Source organism: Pelmatolapia mariae, linkage group LG4, assembly GCF_036321145.2.
Source record: "Pelmatolapia mariae isolate MD_Pm_ZW linkage group LG4, Pm_UMD_F_2, whole genome shotgun sequence".
Classification (NCBI taxonomy): domain Eukaryota; kingdom Metazoa; phylum Chordata; class Actinopteri; order Cichliformes; family Cichlidae; genus Pelmatolapia; species Pelmatolapia mariae.
The window spans coordinates 10,137,463-10,155,523 of record NC_086230.1 but is presented as its reverse complement, the minus strand read 5'-3'; the positions used below and the strand labels follow the sequence as shown (position 1 = coordinate 10,155,523).

Genomic DNA, 18,061 nt, shown 5'->3' with positions numbered 1-18,061 from the left:
ATGTATGGTACTAGTAAGCAGTGGCTTTTTATTTTGACAATGTTTGGGACTCGGGGAAGGTCCTTGTCCCACGAGGCATCTCGCAAAGTAGGCGAGTCACCTCAGCAGGCAGACCTGTGCCCTTTCAAAAATTAATCTCGTTAAATGTACGAGGACACGGGCGTCACCCCGCGTCGTTATTTTCCTTACTCATCAGTTTAAGGCATGACCTAACTACAGTGGAGGACGGGCATAGACCACGTACACAGGCACTCTCTATTATGGTTTCAAATATAGTTTCCCCCATTATGTTTTTTTTAGTTTCTGTCGAATTGTCTTATTTCCGTGAGTAAAGAAACGATCGAATAGCCAGATTCTGACCCTTTTAATAGTTATATGCAATGTTTATGTCGTAAAATCGCTGCGCTATCCGGCGCAAAGGATCATGGGTATTCAGGTATGCGCGCTATTCGTATTTCGTCAAGACTAATCGATCACAGATGTATTACGGTAGCAGCACGGTCGTGTTTTAACTGTCTTTGTGTGTGTTTTGAAGACGACAACGTTAGCTATTCTGAATCTTCTATAAAATATCATAATTCTCAGTGTCAATAGTAATTTTGGATTTTGGCCCAAATCAGTTCCCGTAGTCATAGCCCCCAAGAAATCTCAGGCGCGCACGCGCTTTTGGAAAGTGTGTGAGAAAATGGCAGACGTCTCTCTGGATGAAGTTATACGACAGCGCCGTATTAACGTCAAGGCTGCAGCGAAAAGGTATTTTTTTAGTGTTAGGAGACTGGTGCATGTGTGTTTATTGAGGATTTCGAAACTTGTAGTAACATTTCTAAGCGCATATCGAAAACTTAGTGCTGCTTGTAGCTACTCGACAATCGTAAGCTAACGTTAGCATGTTACAGCTAGCAGCGATTACAGCCTGAACGCTAGGCTAATAGTGGCTTCCACAAACTGTAGGCCTTCACATTTGAAGCCATTCATATTGAAGACAAAGAAAACGCAGTTTAATCTCGGAACCACTCTCCGCTTAACTAAACAGATTTCTTTGTTTAAGTCTTTAAATTGCTCGTCTCTTTCAGCGTTTTGTTTGTAGCTTCACTCGTCAGGCTTGGCTAACTAGCACGCTAGTGTTTTTGTTGGCAACAAATCGTAGTTTTGTCCTCACTTAATGAACAAATGTGGTAGCTGGAATGGGTAAAATTAAATAATGTTTCTATAATCATCTGAGAAAAAATCCTATTCAGTGTGTTTCTAGAAGTGATTGTAACGTGGAAGGTATCGCTTAGTCCTAATGCATGTTGTTGAACCTAATGAAACGTTGTTTTTCTCAGGCCAGCGTTTGGACGAGGTTCAGGAGGAGATGGGAAAAGTTTTGATGCCAGACAGAAGATTGGAGTTAATGATGTGAGACAGAGGCTTGGAGGAGGCACAGGTAATGTCCAGCAAGCACTAAAGTCCAGCAGATCAGTGGGTGTAAATGTTACTTTGTAATGAGCAAAGTCATTGTCTTAAAACTCTCAATTTCTCCCCTTAGGTTTTCAAGTAAAAGATGCCAGAGAGAAGCTGGGGCAGAAAGATGCTCGTTTCAAAATCCGTGGCAGGGGAGGAGCAGGAGTGGTGCAAGATGCACGTCAGATGATCAACTCACGCAAGCAGGGACAGAGTCAGTTCACCGTCTCTGCATCGACCACACTAAAGACAGCAGTAACGCAACATTTACAGAGCCAAACGCTTGTGCCGCAGATACAGATACACACCAACAACAATCTTGCTGGTGTGAATACAAGGCAGTTTGGTTCAAATGCACAAGGACCAAGTCCAAAGGCCAGTGCAGTGCCACAGCTGAGCAATAATGCAAGAATGATGGATGCTCGTGATAGGCTGAGCCTCAAGAGGAGCATTGGAGGGACACAGACACAAGCAGCAGTTGCACCACCTTTAAAGATAACTAAGACCATCCAGGTGAGAATAAATAAATCAGGCTTGCCCATATGTATACTTGTAGAAATATACAGTCAGAACTTCCTTAAGTAATGTATTATGCTTCTTTTTCCAGCAACGTCCAGCAGGGATGTTAGGAGGAATACGTGCTGCTACACAGGTAGATTAGTTTCTCTTGACATATTTAAATGTCACAGGACACTTATGAGCCCATATCTAAAGGTTTAAGATATCGTACTAAATGGATTATTTTGTTTTTCCACAGCCTACTCTAAATGAGCATGATGGCGCCCCAAATAAACAGTTAAAGATCACAACTGCAAACAATTTGTTACAATCTCGGGTAAGATGTTTCTCTGTGACAAGGCTACACGTGGGCCTTTATACAGAAACTCCAGTGTGTCTGCTGTGCACCCCTACATGAACTAGAGTGTTATCTTTCTTTTCTCTTTTTTTTTCACACAGCCTGGTACGGCAGGCTCAGCTTTCTCCATGTCAGCCCCGATCACCAAGGTGGTTAAAAATGATGCTTACACGGCCCCACGGCCCGCTGTTCCTGTGGCTTCTACTCGGCCCACTACCAGCCTGGCTGCCACTCGATCTTCAGCTGCAGCCTTACAGCCAGTCTCTAGGACTCTTCAGCAAAGCACAGCAGAAACCAGTGCAACAGCTCCTACTCCTCCTCAGGTAAATCCTGTCATTTTTATCTGCAGCTCAGTGTGTGTTCTTTCAAATTGTGCTCATATAACTTGTGTTGTTATGGTTTTTATTATTATAATTTGTCTTTTGGCTTGGTGCAGCAAGTTGTTTCTAACATAACAACTGCATCATGCCCCAGACAAAGGAAAATAATTAATTTCCTTTAATTGCTTTATATATAGCTGGGACATGTGACATATAGGATCGTCACAACACTAGAATTTGAAAGTCGATACTGATACCTCCCATTTTCAATACAACATCAAATATTTTGGCCATTTGCCCATTGTGCTACAACAGCAGTCCTGGCAATAAGGTCATTTTTTTTTGCAGAGTTAACGTCTTAACAGCCGGCTCACAGCTGGCTACAAAAAAATAACAAACACGTTTTAATAAATTATTGTAAAAGTAGAAAAGCTAGTTTATCATCTTGTCCACATCTGCCACCTCTTCCCTGTTCACACTGCTCTGCCTCAGTCTGCAGCCCTTCTTCTCCTCAGTTCTGCTCTTCAGGCCTGAAACCCGTCTGATTCTGTTGCTCTGAATTTTACTCTTTATTTGCTCAGATTAGTTCTCCACACTCTGGACTGACAGCAAATTCGGAAATGGGAGCTTTACTGATCTCTGAAATTCCTCTTGAAATGTTATTCAGTGTTAACTACTTCAGCTGTTAGTGAAGGGAGGAGCTGTGTGTCTGTCTGCACCTGTGCTGTGGGACATTGTGCGTCAGCTGGAGGAGGCCAAAACGGCACTGTTGTATCAATACTGTTGCAAATCTTAATTTTGGTATTTTTAATATTGGTTAATACCCAAGTATCGATTTTTATTTGACAATCCTATTGAGGTGTATTAAAAATAATTGGCATAATTTTAAGATAAATAATTTAAATCTTCAAGATGACAAATAACTAATGTTGTAACAAAAATGTAGTGGAATATAGACTGTGGCCACTTTTAGAAACACTCCTGCATCCTGCAGAAATTATGCCGACAGTCAAAGGCAACAGCTGTTGTCAGTCTGCAGCTACATTTCTGCCACATTTCAAGGTCTGCCAGCAGCCTGTCTTCATACAGACCCTTCAATTTTTACTTGCTCTTAATTCAGTAAACAGCTGTCACTTTGTAAAACATAGTGGAGGTAAATCTTTTCTGTTTGTTTCATGCTTAAACTTAGACCACCATTTAATAAGTTTAAAGGACTTTGGTTGGCTTTTAACTGTTATGATTTTGATTGCAACTGCAGTAACAAACATACTTGGTAACTTTGGATAAATGCTGTCTGGAGCCTGTATTACTCTGTTGCGGACACAAGGTGTAGTTGGTGCATTGTAATGTCAGTGGATGAGTCCAAGCAATCAAAAAAAAACAAAAAAAACAGGCAGGGTCACAGATGTCTATGCACTCGCTGTCCGATGATGAAATCTTTGTCAAGCGGACCTGCAGACGTGGAAAGGATAAAATCCGCTTGAGTCCAGTGTTTGCCATAGAGGACAGGCTGCAGCTCCACCCTGTAATAAATCATCTCACTGCTTTTGCGGTGGTAACCGGTTTGTTTTTGTTGCCCACATGTTCCTTTATACGTATTACAATTTGCACACATCAGTTTTTAGTTGCAGTTGCAAATGAAACGCTCAAAATGTCTCAGCCTTCATACCATCCTTGCCTTTTTTGCCGTCCATGCCACACCACAGTGAACTCTTCTTACATCCGTAGATTTGCACATTTAAAGTGAAATTTCTTTTAGGCTAACAGGTGAAAATACTGAATGCAAGATTTTTTTTTTATTTTTTATTTATTATTTTTTTTAAAAAGAACTTTTTGTTTGGTTGTTTTTGTTTTTTAAACCTGTCGGCAGACTCTTTATCATATAGACCCCTGCAGTGATTCTGTTACATGTATCAGTTCGATTGATATTTAATGTGTTCACACAAGTCATTGCAACTACATTTACTTGACTGTTTGGTTTTGTCATTTTACATTTTAGCCTACTTTTAGCCCTTTGGAGGGGACAAAAATAACAGTGAACAACCTGCATCCCCGAGTCACTGAGGAGGACATAGTGGTGAGGAAATTGCTCTGTTTGCCTTTAACCTTTTCTTGTTTGAGATTAAAATGATGTGCAGAGTGCTGTGAGTACCGTGATGAGTCATTCAGTGTGTATTTGTAATGCCTGTCAATTTTTGTCCACAGGAACTGTTCTGTGTGTGCGGTGCCTTGAAGCGAGCACGGCTGGTGAAGGTAGGCGTAGCTGAAGTGGTGTTTGTCCGTAAAGAGGACGCCGTGAGCGCATACAGGAAGTACAACAATCGCTGCTTGGACGGTGAGTGCCAAGAACAAGGACGCACACATGAAAGTCTTCTGTTTAACATGCAGTTTAATGGTGGCTGTAGCAACGAGATGTTTTGCGAGCATGTTATACATTATATATAGTGTTGTGAAAACGTGTTAGACTCCTTTCTGATTTCTTAATATTTTGCACATTTGTGACACACAAATGTTTCAGAGCATCAATTAAATTTTAAGATTAAACAAGGATAACAAAGTGCAATTTTTAAATTATTATTGCCTTTATTTAGAAGAAAATGCTACCCAACCCTATCTGCCCTTGTGAAAAGTAATTATCTCTCTTGTTAAATCAAGAATTAAATGTGATTAACCACATTTTTGGAAAGATGAGTTCAATTTCACTATAAACACCCAGACTGGAATACTGCCAGATCTGCTGGATCAAGAAATCACTTAACTTGAGCCTGTCTGACTAAAAGGCTAAAAGATCTCAAAAAACATATCATGCCACGATCTGAAGAAACGGCTGAGAAACAAAAGTCATTGAGATCCGTCAGTCTGGAGACTGTTCCAAAGCCATTTCTAAGACTTTGGGTCTCCAGTGAGAGCTATTATCCACAAATGGAGAAAATTTGGTGAAGCTTCCCAGGACTGGCCAGCCTACCAAAATACTCCAAAGAGCGCATCATTGGCCCATCCAGGAGGTCACAAAATAAACCATCTCAAGAACTGCAGGCCGGTTCTAATGTTTGAGTCTAAGGTTTACTTTTTAGCACCTGATGGCTCCTTTTTGCTTCTCATCCATAAACTTTCTCAATACTCTTTCACGCGATTCTGGCATTGGTGGTTGAAGAGGTTTGCCGTGTTTGAGTGTGAGGTGGGGACCAGTTTCCTGCATAATTTGCATAGTACAGTTTTCTGGTTTATGTCAGACTTTTCATAACAAAACCATGTCCATGCTACAGAGGTAGCCCCTCGTTTAGAAATAAGGACCGCGATTTGTTTTGATTAGTCTTTATGTTTGGAGTTACCTGGTTCTGCCTCATCTTCACTGGCCATGCTGGTATTCTCTGTGCCTGCATCCATGTGGTGGCTGTAAGCGCCATTTATAGTTACTACATGTTTTTGAGGTAATTTGTTTGATGCATATTCTGAAATTTAATGTTTGAGAATAATGTATTTCGTCATCATCTCAGTTTATTTTGAAAAACCTCAACAGGATCTTCAGCTTTATTGTGAAAGGTTTATGTGGAAAATAAACAAGCGGACGGTGGAGCCACACGCTGGGTTTACCGTCGTTGTTGCTAACGAGAACGCATAAAAACAGTCGCTTATCCGTCTGTAGTGTGGTTATTTTAAATATAAGAGAAAGAGAGAACTTTAAGAAACGAATTTAGCCACTACAGTGACCATCAAAACACTGAAAAAATATTGCAGTAAACAGTTTATTTTGTGACACCAAGAAACAAACGATAGCGTAATATAAAAAGATAGACATTTTCATATCGGCATCCGATATATATCGAACAGCCCTAGGTGTTAGTGTGATGGTCTGGGGCTGCTTTGCTGCTTCGGGACCAGGATGATTTCTCGTAATTGATGGAGCCATTTATGCAGCAGGACAAATGATGGAAAATAAACCAGCAGGTCCATGTCTGAATGGCTCAAAGAAAAAATATTTAAGGTTTAGGAATGGCCTAAACCAAAGTCTGGACTCAAGTCAGATTGAGATGTTTTTCCATGACCTTAAACAGACAGTTCAAGCCAGTAAACATGCCAGTGTGGCTGAATGAAAAGAATTCAAAGGAGAGTGAGGCTAAACTTCCTTCACAGTGATGTGATAGACTCATTGCCAGTTATTCCAAATGCTTGATTGTAGTTCTTAATGCCAAGAGTGGCACAACCTGTTATTAGGTTTGCAGGGCAATAACATTTTCATACCAGGTCCCTTAGGATTGGGTAGCTTCTATGTTAGTAAATATAATCCTTATTTGAAAACTGCATTTTGTATTTACTCAAGTTTTCTTTGTGTGATATTAAAATTTGTTTGATCTGAAACATTCAAGTGTGGCAAACATGCATAAACCTAAGATATCAGGAAAGGGGCAAATAGTTTTTCACAGCTCTGTATGTGGTCAGGATCGTTGTGATTGGTTCATTTGTGTCATCTCTTCTTTTCCTTTTCTTGTCCACCCCCAGGCCAACCCATGAAGTGTAACCTTCATATTCAGGGAAATGTCATCACTTCTGATCAACCCATTCTATTGTGAGTGAGCCCTCGAGGTTTCTTTGGTTAATTTCAAATTAATCTGTACTCAATTTTGTTTGCATACTGTGTGAGACCAGGGTTGGCTCAGACAGAGAACTTGGGGACTGTATGTATAAGCGGTCCATGAAAAGGCAGTGAGTCACTGTATCCTTGTTATATGTGACCTTTTGTATAGACAAAGTATGTAGAGTGTTGGGTAAGTGAAAATCCAAATAACAGAACTGGTTAAAATGCATTACAGTGCTGATGAGCATCCTTCTTCCCTTCACAGACTTCCTCTGTATAGGAAGAATCCTAATTTAAAGAAATCATTGTTTTGCATATTTTCATTGTGCCATAATCTGACTTTTATCTACATACTAAAACCTATTACCTATCCATTTACTGCATTCCTAAAGTAAAAAGTATTTTATTGTGATCCTCTGTACAGCCTCTCACTTTATTTGCTGTCTAAAGTGAGCGACTCCATCCCCCTTAAGGAAACTTTCTTCTGATTGGCTGCCCATCATTAACAGAAGGGGTGAACATTGTGTGTGTGGGGCTTTTGTGCTCACAGCCAGAGCTGTGAGACTTAAATGACCGTGTTGTCCTCTTATCCTCTTTCACTGACTTCACACAGATCCAGGAATAGAAAGAATAGTCTGAAAACAAACATTTAAATCAGTCTGTAGCCTGAGTTTTTAGCTTTGGTGACCTTAGTGGGCATATTCAATATGAACTGAGACAAACTGTATATAAGGGAAAGCACCATAAGGCCATTTTGAGGTGGTTAGTAGCATTATTTCATTGCTTTTGGAAAAACAAGGTATTCGTATACAAAAAAAAATTGATGTTATCAAGTTTAACTTCACACTGAAACGTAAATACCAGGTGCTGTTGCTGTGTTCTCCACTAGAGGTCAGGCATGTAACCCTTTTGGCATAACAGCTGTCTCTTTAACTGAACTCAGTGGGAGGGATCCCTCTGTGTTGTTTGAACCATTAAAGGACTTAAAAAATAGTAACAACTGTTTGACTTGCCCACAGGCGACTCAGCGATACTCCGGGTACAGGCAGCAGCACAAAGAAAGAAGGTCTGCCCCCCTCCTTATCACGGCCCGCCGGTCAGCGTTCCTCCTCTCAGCCCACTCCAGAGGTGGACCCCCAGACCATCCTCAAAGCTCTCTTCAAGTCCACTACACAGTCGACCTCCACCACTGAGCCTCCCAGCTCACAGGCCACTGCCTTTCGCATCAAGATATAGCCCACGTCTAAAGTGAAAACATTGTCTGTTCATGTTAGTGCATTCTCAGTGTTCTCATTTTAAACTGTGGTGTTCACATTGACAGCAGCCAGCACACATTCTCATGAAACTAATTTTTACACATTTGATATACATGACTCATGTGAACGTGAAATTCATCATTCATGCATCCTGGTTTGGGTTTTATCAGAAGTCACCGGTTGGTTTTGGAAACGGGGGAAAGTTTCATATGATTTTTTTAATCCGATGTAGAGGTGGAGGAGGGGTAGTACCAAATTTAATTGCAATGGGTGTTTTTTCTTTCTTTTTTTTTTTTGGTATATTAAGTGACAGTTTGATTTAGTTTAATATATATCCCATCATCCCGTCATTGCCGCTTTCCTCCAACTTCCAAAAGAGGAGGAGTTAAAAAAACAAACCCAGCCAAAACCCTTTGACTAATTGACGACTGTGTGGTAGTGTTATTCTTGAGAGTTATGTAATATTTAAGGCTGAATATTCATGCAGGTGTGTTCATTTATCTTATCTGTGCTTCCCTTTGGGTTTAATGAGTGTGTATAATGCATTGGGGGGAAAAATATATACAGACAAAACAAAAAACCAAACCTCTGTCATGTCTGTTTTATTAGGAAGGACAGTTTGGTTAAAGTGTGGGAAGATGACTTAAATTGAGCCCAAAGTGATGCCAAAATAACGGAAAATACCTGCAAATTGGGGACCGGCGTAAACTACATAATACCATAATAACTTCAGTAAGCTAGCTCTCAAAGGGACATGTCAATTTATTTGGTTTTAACATTCTTGTGGCATCCAGACTCGTATGCTCTGTGACTGGTTTTTGCTTGATGGTCAACATGTTTAATTCTTTCTATTATTACTCTTGATTTGTGTTGAAAGACTGTAATTTACGTTCTACTGCATTCTTGGTATGTCATGCAAGACGAGACAAAGTGGTAGGATGTGTCTGAAATGTCACCATTAAATATTTAGCTTTGTAGGTGATGTTTGAGACTCTTCTTTGCTCTTCACATCATGATCTCTCTGTTGATTTATGTATCTGTGCTGTTAGGCTTTCTAAAAACAGTTCTGGGCTTGTGAATGATTTACAAGTCTGGTGCTGAACCTTTAGCCGTCTTTGTTTCAGTTTTACTTTACTTCATAAATACACATCTACAAGTAAAACCAACAACCAAAATATTAAAAAGGAGAGATTCACTCCAGTTGTTAAAATTGGTTTGAGCGAAGCAAAACCATGGAGGCTTGTTTCTTTAATCATTAAGTCAAGCTCAAATTTTCAACATACCAACTCAAACTTCTGAGAAAATAACTTAAGTAATTAGTTATTTTGTTGAAATTTTGATGTAAAAAATTTCAGCATCCATTTAAAAAACATATAATTTAAAACCGCGAAACAGGCTGGTGGAAAAAGTTATATGACAACATAAACGATAAATGATCCTCAGAGCATTTAGCCTCAAGGTCGAGGCTAAATTTGACCATTAAATTCATTTTTTAAGGTATGCTTTAATACAAACTAAAAACTAAATGTTTGGGTTTAAAACAAACACAGAACCTGCTTAGCAGAAAATCTGGGGAGGGGGACGGTACCAAACGGGAATTCAGTTGTACTTCCGGTGTGAAAGGTCACATCAAAATGGCGCCGTCCAAGAAGAAACACGCCAAGAATCAGGCTTCTGTTATTCCTGGAGGATTTACGGGTATTTCTGATTATTACGCCGTTTTTCTGTACCGCTTTGTCCTCGTAGACAAATGTTTGTGTTACCTAACCCGGCTGGTGTGTGTATGTCTGTGTGCTGATCTGTAGTCGCTGGGTGATAGCAGACGCTGATGTGTTGTTTTTTTCTCGGCTCTCCTCGCAGTGTTATCCTTACAGTTCAGCTCCGACAGCGCTGCCCGGCACTCGCTGTATGTGAAGGAGCACAGGGTGCGAGCGGAGAGGAGTTCCCACAGACCGCTGGACCGGACTTTATTCGTGCTAAACATCCCTCCATACTGCTCAGAGGTAGCGCGCCTGCCTGGCTGCTCTGTGTGGTTTGTTTGTTTGTCCTTCATGTAAACAGTAACTACTGCAGACTGCCTTTCCGCTCACTGTTTGTGTATGTGTGTGTTACAGGATGTTGTCAAAGATTTATTCTCGCAGTTTGGCAGCGTTCAGTCAGTGGAGCTGAGAGACCACCCGGGGTCCTCCCAGGAGGCTGGACCCAAACTGTCCAAGTTCTTCAAACCAGCTGAAAAACAGGTTGACCTGTGTTCCTGCGCAGTTTCTCGTTTGTTTATGTATGTTTTGTAGATTTCAGTTTCACGTAATGTGTCTCTGTCTGTTTCAGGGCTTCAAAGTCGGGTATGTTGTATTTCAAAACTCCTCCAGTTTACCAGCAGTTAAATCACACCCACATGATGCGCCTTTGGTGGTCTGCACAGAGCAGCGCCCAGTCAAAACAGGACTGCAGAGTAAGTAGGCTGTTGCTAAAGTGACACAGTTTAATGTATGAGGCTTAAATAAAACCAAACGAGACATAAAACCACCCCAAACACAGTGGATGGCTACAAGGAAATGCAAAATATAACCAAAGAAACAAAAGTATCTGCAAAAGATGTGTTCAAGAGTATCATAAAATACGCAGAGATTTAGCTACATGATGCAAAAACTTAAATAGCATAAATATACTGATAAATGCAACATTGAAAATGTACTTTACATGAGTCATTTGTATATTATAAAATGTGTATGACCAGGTATGTGCTGAGGGGTAGGATGTGGAAGAAGGATTTACAGCTTTTGGGAATAAGATGTGTTTTAGTGTGTGTGTACTTCTAAAGAGCATGTCTGGCGGAAGGATCTTGAAAGGATGTTGTCCAGGGTGTGTAAAGAGATAATAATAAAATGTGAAACAAATGACCATAATTAAGTGTGAATGAGCTCATGAGTGAAAAATCTGTTGTAAAGACGCCAAAAATCAAGCTTAACGTAAATACAGTGGCTACAAATCGATGCCAAATGGGACATAAAGTGCTCTAATAATGAGAAGAAATGATGCAGAACATCTGGAATCATCTGTAACAAATGAGGTGTATGACACGTGTGTTGTATTTTCTTTATGGCAGAGTGGATCCAGCAGTACACAGATTCCTTTATCCAACCGGAGCAGCTGCAACAAAAAGTCGACTCTTTTATGGAAGACTACGATAAGCGTAAAGAAGAGGTGAGAATTAAGTCGCTGTTCCTTCAGCATCGCTGACGCGTCCACTCCACGTGGCTTCAACATGGGTTTGATGTTTTGTCCACAGGAAGCGGAGCGGCAGAAGAAGGAGGCCGAGGAGGAGCAAGAAGATGAAGAGGGCTGGGTGAAAGTCACAAGAGGGCACAAGGGTGCCAAGGCGCGTCCTCACAGCGAAGCAGCCAATCGGAGGACTCTACAGAAGGAGATAACGAAGAAGAAGAGGAAGGAGCTCTTGAACTTCTACACCTGGCAGCACAGAAACACACAGAAAGAACGTAAGTCTCTGATATGTTAATGACATTGTTTACATTTGAGGTTGTGAAATGATTTTGGTTAAATACGTTTCCTTTTCTTTCTTTTTCCAGATATCGCTGAACTAAGGAAAAAGTTTGAGGAGGATAAACAGAGAATAGCTCTGCTGAGGGCACAGAGGAAGTTCAGACCTTACTGAGTCAGCTGCCCATTTTTTCTTCTCTCATTTCACTGCTTTTGTGTATTTCAGTTGCATTATAAAGGTTTTATGTTAATAAACTGCTATTCTGACTTAATTTTATGATGATTCAATTTCTTGCTCCTCACATTAATGATAGTAAATCTAGTGAAGCACAGTAAAGCTACAACATGAAGTACTGAAATTTTATAAAACGGCGGTTTAAGACTAATCTCTTTTGCTTGAAGTTTAAGATCACAATTTTATGATTTCTCTTCAAATATTTTTATTGTGCAGCACAAGTAGACAATTTTATGATTTCGTCAAATTATCAGAGCAGGCTCCAGGCCAGCAACTTTCTGTGATGACATCATAGGTTGATCTTGGTGTATTTCTGCGTATATATGTAAGTTGGCATGGGACAGTATAGTGGTGTTTCAACCAGATGCCAACAATTTCCTACTTGTGTGTCGTGTGCATAATGTAATATGACCACAGTGTACCCATCTTCAGTCAAATGTCACAAAGCTCATCTCAACATCTTAACAGATCTCAATCCTATAGAGCACCTTTGAGTTGTGGATGAAACAGGAGATCTACATTGTGGTTGAACATGTCAGTATAGATCAAAATGTTTGAAGCACAGTCATGTCATGCCTTATTTCTCGATATTTTTCAAGAAAAATGGAAAATGGGTTCAGTAATTTATTGAAGTGCAAACAAATACAGTATATGAAGCAATAACAGTTTGTTCACTTCTAACAAGCTTAAATTAGTATTTGGTGCGACTACCTTTATTCTCCAACACACTCGGAACTCTCTCAGGCAGCGTTCTTGTTAATTTTTTTAAGTAGTCTTTAGAAATAGTTCTCCAGACTTCCTGAAGGACATTCAAAGCTCTTTGTTGGAAGTTTGCTGCCTTTATTTCTGTTCTCTGTCAGGATGATCCCACACTGCTTTAATAATGTTGAGGCCCGGGCTCTGGGGAGGCCAATCCATGGCTGGTGGTTTCACTGTGTGTTTTTCTATCTAGCTACGCTTTTACGGCATTGGCAGTGTGTTTGGGCTCATTGTCATACTGTTGTTAATTAGTTGGTTTCACATGGAGTTGCATTGTGGATCAAAATGTGATGGTCTCACACCATTACAAAGCCTGCGCTGTGTTTTACAAATGGCTATAGACACTTGCATCCCATCAGATCTGCTGTTACTGATTTCCAGTCCAGTTTTTCTGCCATTTGGCTCTCAGCCTCATCTCAAAAAACCAAAACAAATGCACATATGGACAAGTTGACATTTATTGAGATGCTTCACTGCCATCTTGTTCGTCACGTGCTCGTTGCATGCCTCTGTTCTGACACCTCCTGATGCTTGAACACACAATGAACAGCAGGACTACAAGGAGGCCAGCACCAACACCAGACAGGATATATACAATCACCTGAAACACTAAGGAAGAGAGGGGGCGAGATTCTATTTAAAGAGTGTCATTCATACTCTTTCATGTAATGATTCCAGTGTGGTGCTTTGCTGGATTTACTTTTTTCCTGTTTCATGCAGGGGTCTTTCTCGGCTTCAGTGTTATTCTGGACCAGCTGCAGTGGCCCTAAAGAGACCAGTTGAAGCTGGTGGGGTTGAGATGCGGCCTCTCTTCTCGGTCTCTCCCCCTCAGATGCTTGTAGGAGGACACAGGACAGATTTTTTAAAAATTCCAAAAATAAACAACACATTGAGTGTACTGTGGTATACTCACAAATGAAGGTACAACGCTGCGCACAGTCAACGTCATTCGTGCAGATTTCCACCCAACAATAGAAGTACATCTGAGTGAGAGAAAACACATAGCCAGGTCTGTGGGAAAAAAATAAAACAAAACACTGCCTTGCTGAAATATGATAATCTGATGAAACATACTTCCTCTGGACTTGGATGGCCTGTGCTGGGGTCCAAGAAGGCAAAGGTCTTGACATCAAATCTCCTGACATGTGAGTGAGATGCGGTCTTCCCCTGTTTGTCCACAGGGACAGAGCTTCTCATATTATCCTGAGGATTTGGACATCTGTACAAAAGGGACAAAACTGTGCTGTGATATTTTTAATTTTTTTTTTTATTTAGGGGTGAGGGGTGGGGGTTAATAACGTACCCATCATAGAGAAGTGTCCACACAGAGTGTCTTGACCCAGGATAAGCAAAGCAGTCTCGCACTCGCAGGGAAAGTGTGGGATCTGGAGACGGCTGCACGATGGAAATCTCCACATTCACAGCTTCACGAAGGGGCAAAGTCAGCGGAAGCCGTTCCTCGGGAATAAAGGATGTAAAGGATGCATCTGCAGCAACAAACATATACACATCACCAGCTGTGATTTGCATACAAAGCGCCTTTTCATTCCATTTTAGTACCTGTGGCTATTCTCATTTGCACTCCAATGGACCCCAGTGCAATGACAGGTGGTGGATTAGTCACCGCATACAAAGACCGCAGTTCTGCTGCACGCTTCAGATCAGATGAGTCATATTCACACTGGACCTGAAGACTAAAAACCCCAAAACATTCATCACCACCAGTATTGTCTTCTAGAAGAAGATGTATCTATCTCCATACCTAAATTGAGAATTTTCCCCATCATTTCCTGTATGTAGCTCCACCACTTCCACTTCATAGATCACCACGTCTCCATTTGCCTAAAAGCCGGAGAGATTTAAAAAAAATTAAAAATTAAAAAAAAAGGTTTAAGAAAAGAAGATGTGAAAATTCATGGTGGACCACAGAAACATCTAAATGAAAGCTTGTGCTCAATGCTGTGACTGGCTTTGTGTAACTGTGCAAAAATATTAGGACGATACCCCAATCTAAATATTAGATGTAATATTTACCTTCCTCTTTGCACCGCAGTCTGAGACTCCTATCTTGAAGACAGCAGTACCTGGGGTTATGACAACAGGGCGACAGTGCGGCTGATCCTTTACAATGAGGCTGCTGGGATCAATGGGAGTGTGTGCATCTGCAGCGTTTACTGAGAACACAAAGTGTCCGTCCAGAGAGCAGGCTGGATGGAGTCACAAACAGGATAATGTTGCATAGTTTGTTTTTTTTGTTTGTTTTTTTGAGTAAAACACAAATTAAAAACCCCCAAAAACAAAACCCTGTTTTGTCCTCATCACTGCATAATTGTCTTTATAACTATATAATGTTGAATACTATATTAGCATGTATTGAAAGCTCTGCTGCTAACTATAGATGTCATTTTACTGCTCATCAGTGCCAAACATTATTGGTACTGCTTGGTACTCTGTAGTACCAAACATATTTACGGTGGTAACAAGACTGCATTTTGTTATGAAGGCCATGCATATACTGGCAGGAGGTCTGTCCACAGTCAAAATACATAAACCTCTGAATCATTAAATTTAAATTAATTTAAGATTTTTGTTATCCATTTCTGATTTCCCTTAAGCCCCCCCACACGACTGGTTATTAAGGGCTTAAGAGTCCTAGAAGCACCCCTGCTTGTTTAGAGGAAAGGTTGGAGGGGAAAATAAAAATCTTACCATTGAGTGTGTAGTAGCAGGCTGAATCACGAGCATCATAGCAGCAGCCCAGTTTGTAGCAGACATCACTGGAAACGCTTTGGTGGCCACAGTCCACTCGAAGAGCTCTTTCAATGTCACAGTTTCCAGGGAATGCTGGAGAAGAGTTCTGTTTTTAAATGTCTTAGATCGTCACTCTGAACTGTGCAGACTCCTACCCAGTATTGGTAATTACAAGAACAACAAGACAACACTCTAAACTTGGCTCCAGGGGGAAATTGTGCCAGGGTGACTTTTGACTGATGAAAAGGGAGGGCTGATTTTAGGTATACAGGACACAACTGGGTCAGTGAGTTTGTCAAGCTCAATCAGCTGTCTCCACTCACGTGTTGGGCGAGGCTGGGTCCTCTCACTTCTTGTCTTTATCAGGGGACAGCTGATATTGACCCTGATCCATCGATCCTCTCCTGCCAGCTGGACCTGCAGTGGGATGACGGCTTTGCTGCCCTGAGGATGAAAGGTTATTGCAGCGTGGCTGTCAAGAAGTGACATACATGCAGATTGTAAACTCATTTTTACCTTCATTGGTTTCAATAATTAAAACTTAATGGTAAATATACTATAATTGCATTATTTTTTTGGCCCTACTTGGCAATCCCATATATTTCCTTCATGTAAACTCTGCAGCAGGTTTCACACCTCAACATGAACAAAGCAGCTGTCATATCTGCTGAAAAACGAGAGGCTCTGGTTCTTCACTCTATCCACTCGCACTCCACAGGTCTTCTCATACTGAAGCACTGGGACTGTGGCCCCTGTCACGTCTAAGGAAACAAAGCACACACACACACATGGTCTGAGATCAATGCAAAAGATGAGGGTCAAATAAATGAACCAAGCATCTTCCTCACATCCCGCTGCCCTATACCTCACCTCTGGCGTACACATTGTTTTTCACCAGAGGACCAAACACAGCTCTGATGCCTCGGACAGAGCAGGTGACTCGCGGCATGGCGAGCTGTTTCCTCTGCTCGAGTGTTTTCTTCCTGTGATCGGGGGAAAGGCAGACGCAGCGCCGAGCCATGACGGTGAAAAGTAAAAGAATCGCGCAAATCTTTATAGAACGATAATTCATCTCGCTATAGTTTGCAAACTTTGTCTTTTAACAGCAGAAATATTCAGCCCTATCTAAGGCGCTGGAGACGGTCACGTGACACCTGTTAATTAGTGTTAATTAGTTTAAAGCTATGGCGTTCCTCGGGCTCGGGGACCAGTGCAGTGCAGACAGTTAAAGGGTGTCGCAGACCTGCTCAGCGTCACCCACCTGTGCGCACCGAGAGCTGCAGAAGCTGACGTGCACGCGGCTACAGAATAAAGCCGGTAATTAATAAAAAAAGGTCAACGTTTAAATATTAAATATCACACTGAGCGCATGCACGGCCAACTCTATCCCAAGGGGGCCATTAAATGAAAGCATTGCATAACTCGCTGGCCTCACCCCCCTCTCGCTCTCCCCATGGCAAAGCTTGTACCCACCCCAGTTATTATATAAGCAGTCTTAAACCTTTACTCACTGCCATCAGAACACCCACTCATCCTGTCAGGATTGCAAGGAAATGCCCATTTTGTTGCTCTATTCCAGCTGTGTTTGCTTTGAAAACGTTTTGCTTTGCAATAAATGACCTGATTTTCTGTGCAGGCTTAAATGAAGTTAGTTATCTTAATCCAGACCTAGCTGGACTCCAGCACAGTGCAGCTTTCAAGCTAATTTTAATTTAGCTAAACCTTAATTATCCCAAGTCAACATTCAAAGGCTACAGTATAGAAAATGTAGTACATAGAATCAGGGAGAGATCTCGGCAGTTGCTATAATGATGTTGCCTGCGTGGATATGGTTGTCGCTTTTTCTACTTTCCTTATTGTCAACAAGTTTATATACACAGGGAGAAACAGATACATAGCCAATACAAAAGGGGGAAATTAGAACAACAACAACAAAAAGAGAAACTGGGAAATAATCGGTTACACTCTATGCATAGTTTTGTATAAATAACCTAATTTTTAAAATTATTTTTTTAATCTCCATAAGGTGCAGGATAAATGCTGTAACTGTAACATTTACTATATTAAAGTAAAAATTTAAAATACCTGGTTAAAAAAACAGTACTTCTGATTGCTTTGCACTTCTACTTCATTGTATTTTGAATGGAAATATAACAGTACATAAAAGCTTGAATTACTTAACGCACATTGTGATGTTAAACTGCGTATTATTACAGAGGATTATGCCTTAAATAGCGCCTCCAAATACTTCTATTACTACTTTGGAAAAGTGCTATTCAATACAAAATGATGTTTCTTCTCTTGCGCCAGTACTTCATGTAGTAATACATCTATATGAGGGAGCAGGGCAGCTCACGAGTTTCTCCA

At 40.9% G+C, this 18,061-nt stretch overlaps 3 protein-coding genes and 1 non-coding gene across 5 annotated transcripts; 2 read left to right on the top strand and 2 right to left on the bottom strand.

Annotated features, from left to right (window-relative positions):
• Window positions 1–52: 52 nt before the first annotated feature.
• On the bottom strand, window positions 53–206 carry LOC134626827 (U12 minor spliceosomal RNA). Its single transcript, XR_010093837.1, has one exon. It is a non-coding gene; the product is annotated as a U12 minor spliceosomal RNA (small nuclear RNA).
• Window positions 207–628: 422 nt separating this feature from the next.
• Window positions 629–9,428, top strand: poldip3 (polymerase (DNA-directed), delta interacting protein 3). The gene is made up of 10 exons (XM_063471380.1): window positions 629–753; window positions 1,326–1,426; window positions 1,529–1,956; window positions 2,051–2,095; window positions 2,201–2,278; window positions 2,401–2,622; window positions 4,619–4,696; window positions 4,825–4,954; window positions 7,120–7,186; window positions 8,215–9,428. Exons 1-10 carry the CDS (start codon window positions 686–688, stop codon window positions 8,429–8,431), a joined length of 1,434 nt encoding a protein of 477 aa, XP_063327450.1. The 5' UTR covers window positions 629–685; the 3' UTR covers window positions 8,432–9,428.
• Window positions 9,429–10,065: 637 nt separating this feature from the next.
• rrp7a (ribosomal RNA processing 7 homolog A) lies at window positions 10,066–12,221 on the top strand. Its single transcript, XM_063470511.1, has 7 exons — window positions 10,066–10,149; window positions 10,312–10,454; window positions 10,566–10,691; window positions 10,780–10,903; window positions 11,558–11,655; window positions 11,741–11,948; window positions 12,039–12,221. The coding sequence occupies exons 1-7, from the start codon at window positions 10,086–10,088 to the stop codon at window positions 12,122–12,124; spliced, it is 849 nt and encodes a 282-aa protein (XP_063326581.1). The 5' UTR covers window positions 10,066–10,085; the 3' UTR covers window positions 12,125–12,221.
• Window positions 12,222–12,846: 625 nt separating this feature from the next.
• On the bottom strand, window positions 12,847–16,986 carry LOC134625292 (zona pellucida sperm-binding protein 4-like). 2 transcript variants are annotated; one of them, XM_063470509.1, is made up of 12 exons: window positions 16,565–16,986; window positions 16,331–16,455; window positions 16,018–16,138; window positions 15,653–15,787; window positions 14,978–15,150; window positions 14,706–14,785; window positions 14,504–14,637; window positions 14,247–14,430; window positions 14,018–14,162; window positions 13,857–13,926; window positions 13,644–13,778; window positions 12,847–13,552 (listed from the first exon to the last, which is right to left on the bottom strand). In XM_063470509.1, exons 1-12 carry the CDS (start codon window positions 16,764–16,766, stop codon window positions 13,401–13,403), a joined length of 1,656 nt encoding a protein of 551 aa, XP_063326579.1. In that variant the 5' UTR covers window positions 16,767–16,986; the 3' UTR covers window positions 12,847–13,400. The 2 variants fall into 2 exon arrangements, with proteins under 2 accessions (XP_063326579.1, XP_063326580.1); XM_063470510.1 differs by having other exon boundaries at window positions 14,978–15,027.
• Between the last annotated feature and the right edge of the window lie 1,075 nt (window positions 16,987–18,061).